Genomic DNA, 15,293 nt, shown 5'->3' with positions numbered 1-15,293 from the left:
TCTAGTTTCATGTCCCTCTCAGATTTTTCTCATCTCATGCCTGAATTCAGTGTAACATTTGGTTTCAGTCTTATTTAGTTCAATCACATATGTATTGAGTTACCAAGAAGTTTGAAAGTTGCTCTTTATATACTCTCTGGCTTAATATTCTTTACAGTATTAAGTCAGAAAATGTATGTTTTAAATCCTTTTATCTTTCAATATCTGTGAGCTTAGTTATGATAAGGAAATCTGTGTTTATAATTTAGGAGACTTGGGCCAAGAGAAGGGTAGTGATTCTTTTCATTGTCAGAGAATAAAGTTCTAAAGCTAAAATTCAAACTCAGGTTTTCTGACTACATGTCCTGTAGTTTATATTTTATTTTACTATAACTACCTCAGTAAATATCAATTGTACAATTGAAATAGAAATATACTTTTGATTTTATATTCTACGAATGATTATTGAGTACTCCTGCACTTTGCTGGGTTTTTGGAGTACAACAGTTCTTGCACTTGTAGAACTTTATAAAAGGGACGATATCCCCCCTGAAGAAAGAAATGATTGGTGGATGCTATCAAGGAAACATACAAGAGATCCAGATAGAAATAAAGCATGAGTGGGACCTACTTTCCTTAAATAGTGTGCTTATGAAAAATTTGAGATGACATATATGCAGAGGCATAAATGCAAGGAAAGAAGCTAGCATTGTAGGTATTGAGGGTAAAAACATTCCATGCAGAGAAAAGAATATGTGCCAATTCTCTGAGATGGGAAATAACTTCGTATGTCCTAGAATTTGAAAGATCAGTGTGACTAGAGTATGGTGAGCAAAGGGAGATGGATAGAGGTCAGAGGTAGAGATATGCTCAGGACCTTCTTGTGCTCAGGAATTTAAATCTTCCCTTTAGTTCTTCACAGGCTGATTAGGGTAGACAATCAGATATGATAAATACTACTACTGTATGAAGTTCTGTGAGAAGACAAAGATGCACGTAGAATTCTGAGGCAATCCACAAAAGTATCCTGAAGAGACATCTGAATTAGGGCCTGAGGGATGAATAGGAGTTGGCTAGAGGGAGCCATGGAAGAAATACTGTCAAGTAGACAGTCTAGCATGTCCAGACACACAGGACTGAAAAAAAACATGTGCTTTGGGGAGTAAAGAATCATGAAGTTGGAGTAGAGCAATGCTACAATTGGAAGGAAAGGAAAGAAACTAAGAAAAAGGATGGGTGAGAGACCATAGACCATGTTGTAAATGGCCTAATAAGTCAGGGTAAAAAATTTGGATTTAATTGCCTTTTTCACTGCCTTTAATAAGTGCTTTTAAACAACCTTTTTTTTTTTTTTTAAAGCAGTTGGAAAAAAAAAATAGTTTTCATCAATAAAAATAAAAGCATCAGAGAGTCTACAAAAAGACCAAAGACAACATTAGACCACTGATAACATGGGTATATAAGAAGAACTGACCAGAGTCTAAGTTAATAATATGAGTTATAGGAATTGAAAGAGGAAATGGAAAAAAGAAATATTTTGAGAGTGAAATTGATGGTACTTAAATACAGTGGGACTTGGAAAACTCAGAATGGGTTTCATGAGTGGGCATGCCATTCATTAAAGTAAGGAAATATATGAAGAGAGGTATACCTTTGAAAAACACATTTTTGGGGAAGGATACAGAAGATGAGATGTATTAAGTGATGTTCCTTTCCATTTTCTTTGAAGTATGGAACTTTGTCAGTGTGGTTGGGAAGATAGAGTTGTCATTTGTCAGAAAAAGCTTGCCTGAGTAAAACAGTCTATTCCCTAACATTGCTATAATCAGAAATTTCAAGTGTGAATTGCTATAAATTACAGTATTGAATTTGTTTCAGGTTGTTTTGTAATCTTTGTGACAGTATGACCCCCAAACCAGGAATTCAGACGGTCAAAGACATGAGTATATAGCTTTCCAGGAACTAGAGTGTAGTACATGGAACCATTTTAAATTTAAATTGATTTCAGCAAAAGTAAAAAAAGGGGGGGGGGCGGGTATAAGGGAACTGACTTCTAGTCCTGAGAGCCCTCATGTATTTACCATCTCTGTGACTTTGATAAATCAACTTTTGGACCATAAATTCTAAGAAGAAAAGGAGGAAAGGGGGGGGTGGACAGAGTTTAGTTTTCTTTCAGTTTTAAAATTCTGTGAACTTTCATAGCTTGATATATAACCTCTAAAGAATAAGTAAGCATGGATAATTCTTATCTTTTTTATCTGTGATAAGAAAGGTAATTCAAATTACTATATTGACCTCCTCCCTACAAATATCCTAAAATTATTCTGCTTAATAAGTTGATGCTAGAGATTTCATGTACAAACCCTGTTGGCCATATTGTGTTAGGACCTTTATGACTGACTAGTCAACATTACTTTGTAGTGTGAAAATAGAGACCTCGTAGTAGCCTAGATCCTAGCACAGTGACCTACTTTTCAAAAATGGCTGTCTCTTTGGAAAGGTTCATGCCATTTTCTTAGACATTTTTTGATCCCAGACTAATTTCTTGCTCAATTGGGCATATTGGGCAGCATGCATTCAGTCTGTGTTTATATGATTCATGTATTAAAAATATATATATATATGTGATTCACATATAAATGTGATGAGGTTATCATTATCATTTAACATTTTAAGAAAACAGCTCTTCATCTGAGTAGTTATATGATTAAAGTTTTCAGTTTATTAGTTATTTATAAATATAGATCACTAATATGAAACACTTTGTATTTGATTATTTCAAGATTGCTAAGCATCAGTACCCTTAATATTCTAGTTTATGATAAATTGATATAGCAGCAACAAATACTGACAGATGTTTTGTTCTACTATATTTTCCTCACATAGTAGCTGCACTTGTGTATATATTTTCTCCCTGAAATTAGGGGTGTGACTTACGAGGGAAATTTTTTTTTTCCTTCAGCTCCTATGTTCTACACCTCCTGCTGCCCCTATCCTTTGCCACCAGTGTTCTCAGGCCCTGCTGGGGGGACAGAGAAGATCAGAGGTGAAGGGTAGAGATGGCAGAAAGTGGGGTTGGAGCAGTGGGCTGGAGGCAGGGTAGGGAGCATGCAGAGAAAGAGGAAAGGCGAATCAGCGGGGAGGTGGGAGCTGGGTTGCTGGGAGCAGAAAAGGCGGTAGTTAGAGGGCAAATAAAAGTTACCTTTAAGAAAAGAATATTTTTAAACATCTAGTGGTGATTATTTGGATGATTAAATTAAAAGTAAATATAGTACCTGATTTATATTTGTTGCCAGTGTGACCCTATACACAGATAAAGTTTAAGATTTGCCATACTGTCTTAACAATAGCTTTTATCTGTCAAATTAATCACTGATGAAACTTGATTTTCATTGTAGATCAAAGACCAAGCTCACCAATTCGACATCAGGGAAGGAATGACGAGCTTGAGCGTGATGAAAGAAGAGAGGAACGAAGAGTAGACAGAACGGATGATAGAAGAGACGAAAGGGCTAGGGAGAGAGACCGGGAACGGGAGCGCGAGCGGGAGAGAGAGCGCGAGCGGGAGAGAGAGCGCGAGCGGGAGAGAGAGAAAGAGAGAGAACTGGAAAGAGAGCGGGCGCGGGAGCGGGAGCGCGAGAGAGAAAGAGAGAAGGAGAGAGACCGGGAGCGAGAGCGAGACCGGGAGCACGACCGAGAGAGGGAGAGAGAGAGGGAGCGCGACCGGGAGAAAGAGCGGGAGCGGGAGCGCGAAGAGAGGGAGCGGGAGCGCGAGCGGGAGAGGGAGCGGGAGCGCGAGCGGGAGAGAGCGAGAGAGAGGGAGCGCGAGCGCGAGCGCGAGCGCCAGAGGGAGTGGGAAGACAAGGAGAAGGCTCGAGAGGACCGCAGGGAAAAGCGGGAAGACGTCCGAGAAGACCGGAACCCCAGAGACGGCCACGAGGAGAGAAAGTCCAAGTAAGTGACTGCCAGCCAGGCTTTTACACTTCAATGGAGGAATTCAGAAAGTGCGGTACATTAAGTTTCTCCACGGCCCCTAATACCCTACCCTGTTCATTCTTTTTCCTCTCTGCATTATCGTGTATCTCAGCTTTATTATCTATACTTGGCATGCAACATCTTTTGAATTGTCGAGGGAAAAAAGTAACAGTTTTCTCATTCTTTTATTTCTGTATCCAGCGGATACAGTTAATAATTTTTGTTTACTGTTTGATTGCAGCCATTTTTGATGGCACATTGGTTTATTTGACTGCTGGAGACTTGTTTTTAACAGGATTCCAACCTAACAGTGGTAGAACCAGTGGATTTGTGTCCCATCCCTTCATATCCACTGTATAACTAGTTAATAGAGTTGGCTTGTCACCAGGACATAATGCTTGTCCTGTTCCTGATAGTCCTTTATGAGTTTTGTGTACTTAGAAGTTTAGAGTCACCGCCCGCAGGCTGCAGAAGCATTCATAATGTCTTAGAACTGAGGAACTTCTGGAACCACCGAAGAAGATGAGAGAGAGGTATCCTCTCTGGACTGTGGAGTTATAGTTGTTGTTGTTGTTTTGTTTAGTACGGGCTTCCCAGGTGGATCAGTGGTAAAGAACCTGCCTGCCAAGCAAGATACGTGAGTTGGATCCCTGGGTTGGGAAGATCCCCTGGAGAAGGAAATGGCAACCCACTCCAGTATTCTTGCCTGAGAAATCCATGGACAGAGGAGCCTGGCAGGGTACAGTCCCTGGCATTGCAAAGGTTACTGCAATAAAAAGATGTGTTGTTATTAGTATATACCAAGGGCATTTTCTCTTTTCTTTTCTCTCTTACTCTCACTTTTTTTTTTTTAATACCAAAAAATTTATTTGCTCAGGTATGTAGGAAGTCCAGGGTTAGTTTTTATTTGTTCTGATGTGATTATACTCAGATTCTCAAAGCATCAAGAATGGTATTTCTGCACTATTTTCTTATGTATTAGTTTTAGACTTAGAAAGCTTTTCCCCAAATGACAGCTAGGATGACCCCAGGGTTATACCTGTCAGCTCAGATATAGCCTTCAGTTGAGGAGTAAACAAGAGAGCTAAGCCAGTCACTATAGCCATGAGAATCCCAGACTCTGATTGGTCAATTTTGAGGTTTTACAGACCCAAAACCAAACACCGAATTAAAGGCCTTTTTTTTTTTTTTTAATGCTAACTAGAATAGAGGATACAGTTAAATTTGTTAAGACAAACTGAAAATCATTTATATAGCTTCAGTTTCTTTGCCCCTACTTATAGCTCATTTGCCTCATGGTGAATACACTCTCTGCTTTAGGCGTTTTTCATCATTGCTGTTACGGATTTTGGTTATAGACAAACAACATACCACAGAAATGGAGACTTCTTCCATTAGGTCTTGCCTTTCCTTCAGTCTGCAGCCATGGTTTTCTATATTTACTCTCTGGCTTCCCTCACTTCATATTAAAAAAAATATCTCACATTAAACATAAAATTCAGATATTGCCTTTAACACATGTAAGCAAAAAATATGTGTTATTTCTCTTTCCTCTGACCTCTTTGACTCTCTATCTTCTAAGATTAAAATTCTGAAATATTTGTTATTTATTTTTTAATCCTATGCTTTGATTATTTTTCACGCTTCTGATCTCAATGAACAGTAGCCAGAATTTCTTTGAGCTTTTTGTGGTTAAATATTCCAAGCATTGACAAGGGCCCGAGAAATTTAGTAGTCAGCTGCTCTATAAAGTAACTTGGTATATGAGATAAATATCTTGATGTTTTTACCTATTGTCATCTCAGTGTATTGTCATGGTGGAAGTTTAAAACCACCACCATTTATTCGGTCATGATTCTGTGGGTTGGCAGTTTGGCAGCAGAGTGGCTCTTCTGCTGGTCTCATGTAGGATCACTCTGTTTCTCCAGTCAACCTAGCAGGTCAGCTAGGTCTGAATGACCCCAAATGGCCTTCCTCACATGTCTGGCGATTGGTGCTGGTTGTTGCTTAGAGCATCTTGACCTCTTTTCCTCTAATAATCTAAACTCTGTTTTTGCATATGAGAGTAGAAACATACCAAGAAGGCAAAAGCAGAAGCTGAAAGGCCTGTTGAGTCCTAAATCTCCAGACTTACAGTGTCATTTTCACCACTTCCTCTTGTCATACATAATAAGTCACTGGGTTAGCCCAGATTCAAAGGATGAGGAAATAGACTACCTGATGATGGCAGGAGCTTTAGATGAGGAATTCTTACAAGCTTGGGCCTGTCAGTTGTCGTACTACATCTGGGGCCTCATTTTCTACCTGGTTGCTCATCTGTATAAATGAGCCGTCAAGGAGGTACATGTGCTCATGTGCTACAGTGTTACTCAGCTTCTGGCCATAGTATTTATAAACAGTGTTTGTTAAAAAAGAAAAGAAAAAAGTGGTCAAAATTCAGTGAAATATAGGAAAACACTAGAATAACTTAAGTATCCAGAGATATAGAACACTAGTCATCTAAAGTTTAACTAAAGAATAAGAAATAGTGAACATATGAATTATTTTATTAATTTGTCATTAAGTAGATGATTTAGTTCTAAGAGGTGAGTTAGAACCAGTTTTCACCAGTGTACCCACAACAAGACAAGCACTGGGCTTATGACATAACAAATTTATTCCTCACTGCAGTTTTATGAGATAGACTCCCATTTTTCACCTATATTCAGATGAAGAAGCTAAGAATGACTTCAAGGAATTTACCTAAGATTGCATAATAAGTAATGTGACTAAAAGTTGAACTCAAATCTTGTTTGACTCCAAAGCCAATACTAGATTTTCTCATTTGGCTTTCCAACAAAAGGTATTTCTATATCATAAAACAGTAAAACTGATGAATAAGTTTCAGTAGAGTTGAATCTTCTGCTGTGTTACTGCTTTACAGTAATTAAATGTGGCGAATTTCAGTGAGTGATTCTACATGTATGGTAAAAAAAAAAAGCAGAGATGGCACCATGTATTTTAAGTCCACAATCGTGAAGTCTCAACAAATGAAGAATATTGTTAAAGATGCCAAATAAATGCCCTTTGTATGATACAGATAGCTCTGATAGTATTATTATCCTACAATTATATATTCTAGTTACAGTAAGAAGTAATAGTAAAAAAAAAAAAAAGTAGTAAAGAAATATTTTTCATCCCTTGGAATCTTATAAATTACATTTGTCTGATTTAGGAAGCGCTATAGAAATGAAGGGAGTCCTAGCCCTCGTCAGTCACCTAAGCGCCGGCGAGAGCATTCTCCTGACAGTGACGCCTACAACAGTGGAGATGATAAAAGTAAGCAGAATCTGTGTCCCCTGTTTCTAGAGTCATATTCATGTATAACCATGAGACAGTTGTTTTACATCAATAGGAAATGATGACTTAAGATTTAAAGTGTTCACTTGCTCTGCTGCTTCTGAATATATCACATTGTGACTGAAGAAAGTACGTGTTTGACATACACGGCGTTTTACCACAGCGGCGCCTGTCGTTTCCCGCTAGCTGCAGTAAAGCCATACTTTGGTGTTTACTGAAACTATTGTTGTTTTTAAACTTCTAAAATGAAAAGGGAGACACTGGTTTGTTATTGATAGGTAACATGCAATATTGTTGACATGGTGAAAGTCTGATGACTTTTGTCTTTTTGTCTAGATGAAAAACACAGACTCTTGAGCCAGGTTGTTCGACCTCAAGAATCACGTTCTCTTAGTCCATCACACCTTACAGAAGATAGGCAGAGTAGATGGAGAGAAGATGATCGTAAACCAGAAAGAAAAGAAAGTTCCAGGCGCTATGAAGAGCAAGATTTCAAAGAGAAAGTTTCTTCTGTAGATAAGCAGAGAGAACAGACAGAAACCACAGAGAGCTCCAGAACTCGTTCACAGGACCTGACAGGACACCACGCATCCGAAGATCGAGACACCTCTGATGGAGCTCATGAGGAGAACAAGAGGAAAGCAAAGATTCAAAAGAAACCTATTAAGAGAAAAAAAGAGGATGATGTTGGAATGGGGAGGGGTAACACAGAGACAGCATCTGAAGATGGTCAAGTATTTTCACCAAAAAAAGGACAGAAGAAGAAAAGTGTTGAAAAAAAGCGTAAGCGGTCCAGAGGTGATTCTGACATCTCTGATGAAGAAACCGTGCAGCAGAGTAAGAAGAAAAGAGGCCCGAGGACCCCACCTATCACAGCCAAAGAGGAGCTGGCAGACATGTCCAATGATAAGGACGGCACTCTAGAGGACCCTCAGAAGAGAGAAGACACGGCGTTCAGCGACTGGTCTGATGAGGACGTGCCTGACCGCACGGACATGATGGAGCCAGAGCACGCTGCCACTGCCGCCACCCCTGGAAGGACCCCTTCCCCATCTTCTCTCCCTCCTCCCCCGCCTCCTCTGGCTGCTACTGCGACCACCCCTGCCACGGCCTTCAGCACATCAACCACCACCATTTCCACCTCCGCCCTCCCCACCACCAATACATCTTTTACCAGTGAAGACTCCCATAGGAAGTGCCACAGAACACGAGCGGAGAAGGTAGAGGTGCCTCACGTTACTATAGAAGACGCACCACATCGCAAGCTGGTGGATCAAAAGCGGAGCAGCAGCCTCGGCAGCAATCGGAGCAATCGCAGTCACACATCTGGCCGTCTCCGCTCCCCATCCACTGACTCTGCTCATCGAAGTGGGGATGACCAGAACGGTCGAAAGAGAGTGCTGCATAGCGGCTCAAGAGACAGAGAAAAAACCAAAAGTCTGGAAATCACAGGAGAGAGAAAATCCAGGATTGATCAGCTCAAGCGTGGAGAACCTAGTCGAAGTACTTCCTCAGGTAACAAAAACAAATTATAACCTAACCAGTGTTTCCCATATAAGTATATATTGTACATTTTTATGTTTTGTTCGAATTATAATTTTAAAGTAAATGCTAAGTTGTTTATACACTGCCTTAAATTTTTTAAGGAGCTTAAAAACCTTAGCCATCCCACCCTGATGTTACCTGTTATCACATTAATACCAATAGAGTAGAGGTACATTCAGTGATGTCACTCAGTTTAACATCAGCGTTTTAGTAGTATATCTTGGTGGAACATGTTCAGGTTCTCTATTGATGCCTAAAAATTTTAACCTTCTGGTTCTGCTTCTTGCAACCAGTGCTTTTTCTCTGTTGACCGCATAAATAAGGTAGGGGGAGAGGAGGAGGTACATAATGAAATGATCAGTTCTGTCAATGCTTACTTATTTTTACATACTTATTTCTTTAAAGATCTTCTGTGGTTATAGTGGAAATTAACAAGGAAACAAACATGCTTTTTGCATATTTGACACTACTGAAGAGTAGTGGATGTTTTTCTTTGAGATGGATTTTTTTCCTTAAGATGAGTTCTTTGGATAATTTAAAATAAGTACAGAAAAAGAGAAATTGTAAGTTTTAAAAGACCTTGTATTAAAGTGTTTTATTTCTGCTTTATCATGTATTAAGTCTTTGTATATGGTACATTGATTTTAGATCGCCAAGATTCAAGAAGCCATAGTTCCAGAAGAAGTTCTCCTGAATCAGATCGACAGGTCCATTCAAGATCGGGGTCGTTTGATAGCAGAGAGAGGCTTCAAGAGCGCGACCGTTACGAGCACGAGAGAGAGCGGGAGCGAGAAAGGAGGGACGTCCGGCAGAGAGACTGGGAGCGGGATGCCGATAAAGATTGGCCCCGGAATAGGGACCGGGATCGCCTGCGGGAACGGGAGAGGGAACGGGATAAAAGGAGAGACTTGGACAGGGAGAGAGAGAGGCTACTCTCTGATGCCCTGGAGAGGGACCGGGAGAGGGACAGGGACCGAACATTTGAGGGCTCTCAAGTAGAGTGTGTAAAACGCGAAGTCAAACTGGAGAGTGAGCACGACAGAGACCTAGAAGGTGGTTCCCGAGACTCTGGAGCTTTGGATAAAGAGAGGCTGGATAAAGATCTGGGATCTGTGCCGGGATTTGAAGATACAAGTAAAGCTGAGAGGACTGAGAGTGTGGAAGGTGAGTCACTCCTTTCTGTCTGTTTCACTGCCTCACTTCCTCTCAGATCTCACAGCAAACCAGGACATCCTTTTGAAGGGTCATCTGATATGATGATTGACTCCATTGTTTTAGGGAAAATAGATTATATAAGGAAAAGGCCTATGATATTTAAAAAACTTGTTCCCCTCGTTAGTACCTTTAAGGTAGACTTGGTTCTAATAAGCCTAAATGAGATAAAATTATAGTCATCCTTCAGTCTCTCAGCATCTGCAGGAATGGGTTCCAGAGCCCGCCACAGGTAGTAAAATCTGAGGATGCTCAGGTCCCTTATTCAAACTGACTCCCAGCTCCTAGAATGAGGGACTCGGAGAAGGCCACGTACACCCTTTTACCCAATCAGAGCCATCCTCCACTGTGTGGCCCTCCATTGTCCATCCTTCACCCCCAGCCTGCTGTACAGACTGACTCATCTCTGTGTTCTCTGGATGGTCTCCCTCCTCTGAGCCTGCTCTTCCCATTGCCTGACAGACCTTTTCCCTTCTATCTTTTCTTACTTAAACAGCAAGTCCCAGATTATGCATAATTTCCTCTGTGAAGCCTTCTCTGCTAAAGGTGCTTACTTTTTCAAATTGCCAAAGCACCTTGTTTATACATTTTTAATAGCACCTGTGCACCATATTGTAAATTATTTTTCCGTGGTTCTCTCCCCATTATATTGTACTCCTTTATTAGGCACCATAGGTTTTCATTTCTTTATCTTCAAGCCTCTAGCAAGGACACAATAAATAGCTGATGCATGAAAATCTGTCCTCCTGTCCATACCTGTCCTACATCTTATTCTGTGGTGAATTATAGCCCAGGGTAACAATAGTAATGGCCTCCCCTGAGAATGCTCCTGGAAATTCCGCCTCCATGAACTGTCCAATTCTGATACCAGTGCTTATGTACCCTTTCCACTTCAAGCCCCCAGGAAACTTCGGGGATGCTTGAGCAGTACGTGAGCAGTAATATTTTCCATTCATTTTATTTGCTGTATTGTAACACTAGTCCCAGAATAAAGTTGTTCACATTCTTTTAAAACTATAAACATCCTTGTATCTTTTGGTTATTTGGCTAGATATATTTCAGTACACCAAACTATTAACGTATTTTTTTCTACTTGATGAAAACATTTCTACCTCAGTGGTCCTCACATTCATTTTTATCTAAAATTTGAATTTCAGTAGCATCAATTTGTGAGCCATAGTACTGTTGGAGGTACAACCTTGGGGTATAATTGAATGTAATTTGAACTAATTATAATCACCCTCCTGTGATTCGAATTTGTGCCCTTCATCCCTAAAATGTACCATTCATTGGTTGTGGTCATGGATAACGTGGCACGGAGATTTAGAAGTGAAATGAAAAGCTTTACCCACTTAAAGTAGGACAATGAGTTTGATAAGCTTGAAAAGTTAAAAATCCTTTTATTTGCATTTATGTTTAGATGTATATTTGTATAATGAAGTTGTTAAAATTGTTTAGAAGTGAATTGGTGGGGGTATGAGGAGATTAGTACAGAATTTAATAGAGTAGAAAATTATTAGAATGACTAGAAACATCCCATAGTTTATTTGCTGTAAGTTTATATCTATAAAGGATACTATTGCATTTTGAAACCTAGTGTTGTAAACTCAGTAAAGTATATGGATAGAACCTGCTTAGAAATCTTAAATGTACTGTGTAGTACTATGATAATTCAAGTTTACAAGTAACTCACCAAGAGACAAAGCTTTAGCGTAGGTAGTTGAGACAAGTTGGTAAATAAAGAAATGGAAGATACACTAGTGGTTACGAACAAAAATACTTTAAAATTATATTACATCATTCTTTTAAAATTGCCTGTATTAATTAAAGGAAAACATTGGAATAGGGGAGATGAATTGGGAGATCGGTGGCGGGGGGGGGATGGGGATTAATGGCACTTACATTTCTACCTCACCACTGTAGAGTTCTTCATATCATGAATAAAATATGAGCTAAGATTTAAATTTCAAATTAATTCTACTAATTAGTTTGCAAGCTTTTTAAAATTGAATTTATTTTGATAAAGAAATTAATGCATCCTTTTGAAATCAGTGGATTTCTCTGAATTAGTTTTATTATAAAAAGTTAGGTAGTATTAATATGTATGTTAGTGGTAGATTTTATTTCTCATATTTTAATTGTAATCTTATAACCTATTTCGATATTGCTGTCCATACTGTGTTCTTTTCATTAAAACTAAATTTAATTCATTTTTAAGTTTTCTTTTGGAACTATCAAGTGTTTTGAATAATTAAGAAATGTAGTTTTAAATTAAAAAATGCTTCTCAACTCTTTTAGTGTGCCCAGCCTCTCCTCTTTGGTTTCACTTAGATGTCCCTTTCCCTTAATGCTCTCTTTGGCATGAAATTAATTTTTCTGTTTAGCAGGAGATGACGAATCCAAGCTAGATGATGTGCATTCATTGGGATCTGGTGCTGGAGAAGGATACGAGCCAATTAGTGATGATGAACTAGATGAAATTCTGGCAGGTGATGCTGAAAAGCGGGAGGACCAACAGGATGAGGAGAAGATGCCAGGTAATCATTGTAGAGGTGGTTGAACATAAAAGGTATTTAATTATGATATTGAGGTATTCTTTGTTCCCTTTCATGCTGTAAAAATTGATAAATCACAGAATCTTCTCTATTGTGTTTTAATTAACATTGAAAGGCCAGTAAAGCAAAAATTATAGTTAATATGCTTTGTTCATTTTTAAATAGACATTGCCTATAAATTGAAAAGGGCAGTATCTAAAATAGCACAATTGTAAGATTTCCTTTCCAGAGTTTGATTCCTATTGTAGGACCTGGAATTTAAGCAAACAGTGATTGTCTTGCAGTGTTCTAGATGGTAGGTATAAGGTACAGAGCTTCAAAACTGTGTTCCACAAACTGTTGAAATGACCATTCAGAAACTTAAAAACTTGAGATTGTATTTGAACACTATTTCTATACTTCTCTTGATTTTCTAAATTCAGTAATATTTTCACTTACAGTATTTTATTCATTGCCAGAGCTTACTCCAGTAGCTACACCATGAATCAACAACTTTTATTGTTCTTGTTGAATCATCCCAATTGGTCTAATTATTATTAACAATTTATCATAGTAAGGATCTTTGGGTATGTAGAATATTAAATCTTAATTTTGACTTAATTTGCTCTTGTATTTTACAGTTTTTTATACTAATGTATAATGTATGTATGTTATCTTTATTATTATCAGCTATTAGGTGTTTCTGAATAGAACATTATTTTGTTAATTTCCTAAACTGTTCCTTATCAGTGGATAGATTATTCTCAACTTTAATTATAGCCACTGCCTGATTCTTAAAGTTATCTCATAATGAGTTATTTGTTTTTTTAAAAAGTAGTGACTGTGTATTTGTCTGTTTGTGTGTGTACACATGCAAACTAAATACATTGCTAGATTTAATTAACCCTTGGACGATTCTGGTACCAAGTTTCAAAATGTCAGACCTAGTCTTAGTGATATAGTGGAATTCTTTCTTTGAGATTCTCTCAAGCAATTTAAAGGCATTATTTGTAGGAATGGGTTTGTTTAGGTGCTTGTTTGCTTGCTTTTTGTTTGTTTTGGGTTTTTCTTTATTGAAGTATAATTGACATAAATTAGATTAATTTCAGGTGCACAACATAGTGATTAGACATTTGTATATACGTTGCAACATGATCACCACATTGTCTAGTTACCTAGACATGGTGTCATCTACTGCCATGCAAAGTTACATAGTTTTTTCCCTTGTGATGAGAACTTTTCATACTTTGTAGCAACTTTTGATGTTGGAATACAGTGTTGTTGACTAGAGTCACCACACTGTACATTGCATTGCCATGATTTATTTATCATTGCAAGTTTGTACCTCTTGGTACCCTTCACACATACCCTTCACTTTCTGGAAATCACCAATCTTTGTATCTATGAGTTTGGATTTCTTTTTGTTTGATTCTTTTAGATTCCACATATAAAAGAAATGCGGGTGGGTGGGAGCACTTGCCTGTGACCTCTTTACTATTTTCCTTTGGTGAGGAAGTTTTACAAACTTCTTAGATTCTAAATACTAGTTTTTATAGAAAATCTTTTAAGAATATGCCTTTTTTGATTTAAATTGCTTATTGTTTGCTTTCCTGTGTTTTGCAATCTGTATTTCTCCCTGGATAACAAGAATGGTATATTTTGGTGTAAGAAAATTCTGTAACTTTTTGTAGATCCGCTAGATGTGATAGACGTGGATTGGTCTGGTCTTATGCCAAAGCATCCAAAAGAACCACGAGAGCCTGGAGCTGCGCTCTTAAAATTCACACCTGGAGCTGTTATGCTGCGAGTTGGCATTTCTAAAAAGTTGGCTGGTCCTGAACTCTTTACGAAAGTCAAAGAAACATGTCAGAGACTTTTAGAAAAGCCTAAAGGTAATTCCATCCCAATTTAAATGTGTAACATCTAATATAAATATGAAGATGCCTTTGAAAAGGATTCTGTTCTGTTCTTATGTATCAGTTATGACATAAGAAAATTTCTTTTAAGAATCACTTATTTTTTAATTAATCCTCACGGTCAAAGTTTATTTTGAGAGAAATTTAAACCTACAGATAAGTTGTAAACATAGCTCAATGATCTTTCTGCATCAAAATTACTTTTTTAACAGGTAAGTGTGAAAGTGCTCGGTGGTTTGCCCAGGGCTAAATGAAGTATATCTTAGGAAAGTGAACTTAGATATTTTTCCTATCTAAGCAGGTTTATAATCTTGGCAGTGCTTTCGCTTGGGAAATGGAGAATTTTTGCTCAAATGCAGATGTTTAGGTTGAAGCCTTTTACAAAGTGCTTAAGAACTCAGTCTGTGAACCAGATGGCCTGGATTCCAATAGGTACACCACTTACTAGCTATAGTTAATCTATATATTAGTGTCACCATCTGCAAACTGGGAGTAATTATACCGCCAAGCCACCTGATTGTTAGGAGGAGCAAATGAGTTATCACACGTAAAATACTTAGAATAGTTTCTGACATGCAGTGATGCCTAGTAAATATTATTACTGCTATTTAGTTTGAAAATATTTTATCACATTGATTTTAGACAGTGAAAACAGCTACAGCTTTTTATTATTCCAGAACATTTTTAGTTTGTAGAATTGTTTTCTTTTCCTCCTGTTACCTGGAACCTACCTCACTGTGTCTTGGCAGCTTATTGGGCTTCCCTGGTAGCTCAGCTGGTAAAGAATCCACCT

The 15,293-nt window shown here is 38.2% G+C and overlaps 1 protein-coding gene across 20 annotated transcripts in view; it reads left to right on the top strand.

The window, feature by feature from the left end:
- ZC3H13 (zinc finger CCCH-type containing 13) overlaps positions 1–15,293 on the top strand; it is a 106,864-nt gene that overhangs the window by 74,942 nt on the left and 16,629 nt on the right. For 6 of the 20 annotated variants that reach the window (XM_081547327.1, XM_081547324.1, XM_081547325.1 and 3 more), the window contains exons 12-17: positions 3,378–3,933; positions 7,169–7,272; positions 7,630–8,808; positions 9,487–10,002; positions 12,435–12,587; positions 14,276–14,476. In XM_081547327.1, the coding sequence (XP_081403453.1) occupies positions 3,378–3,933; positions 7,169–7,272; positions 7,630–8,808; positions 9,487–10,002; positions 12,435–12,587; positions 14,276–14,476 (2,709 nt within the window). Of the gene's footprint in view, positions 1–2,941; positions 3,026–3,377; positions 3,934–4,537; positions 4,592–7,168; positions 7,273–7,629; positions 8,809–9,486; positions 10,003–12,434; positions 12,588–14,275; positions 14,477–15,293 lie in introns of all 20 variants that reach the window. The other 14 variants (XM_081547321.1, XM_081547320.1, XM_081547319.1 and 11 more) reach the window with 7 other exon arrangements.

Source organism: Giraffa tippelskirchi, chromosome 12 (genome assembly GCF_054371585.1).
Source record: "Giraffa tippelskirchi isolate mGirTip1 chromosome 12, T2T-mGirTip1v1.2.pri, whole genome shotgun sequence".
Classification (NCBI taxonomy): domain Eukaryota; kingdom Metazoa; phylum Chordata; class Mammalia; order Artiodactyla; family Giraffidae; genus Giraffa; species Giraffa tippelskirchi.
This window is presented reverse-complemented; position numbering and strand designations above follow the sequence as displayed.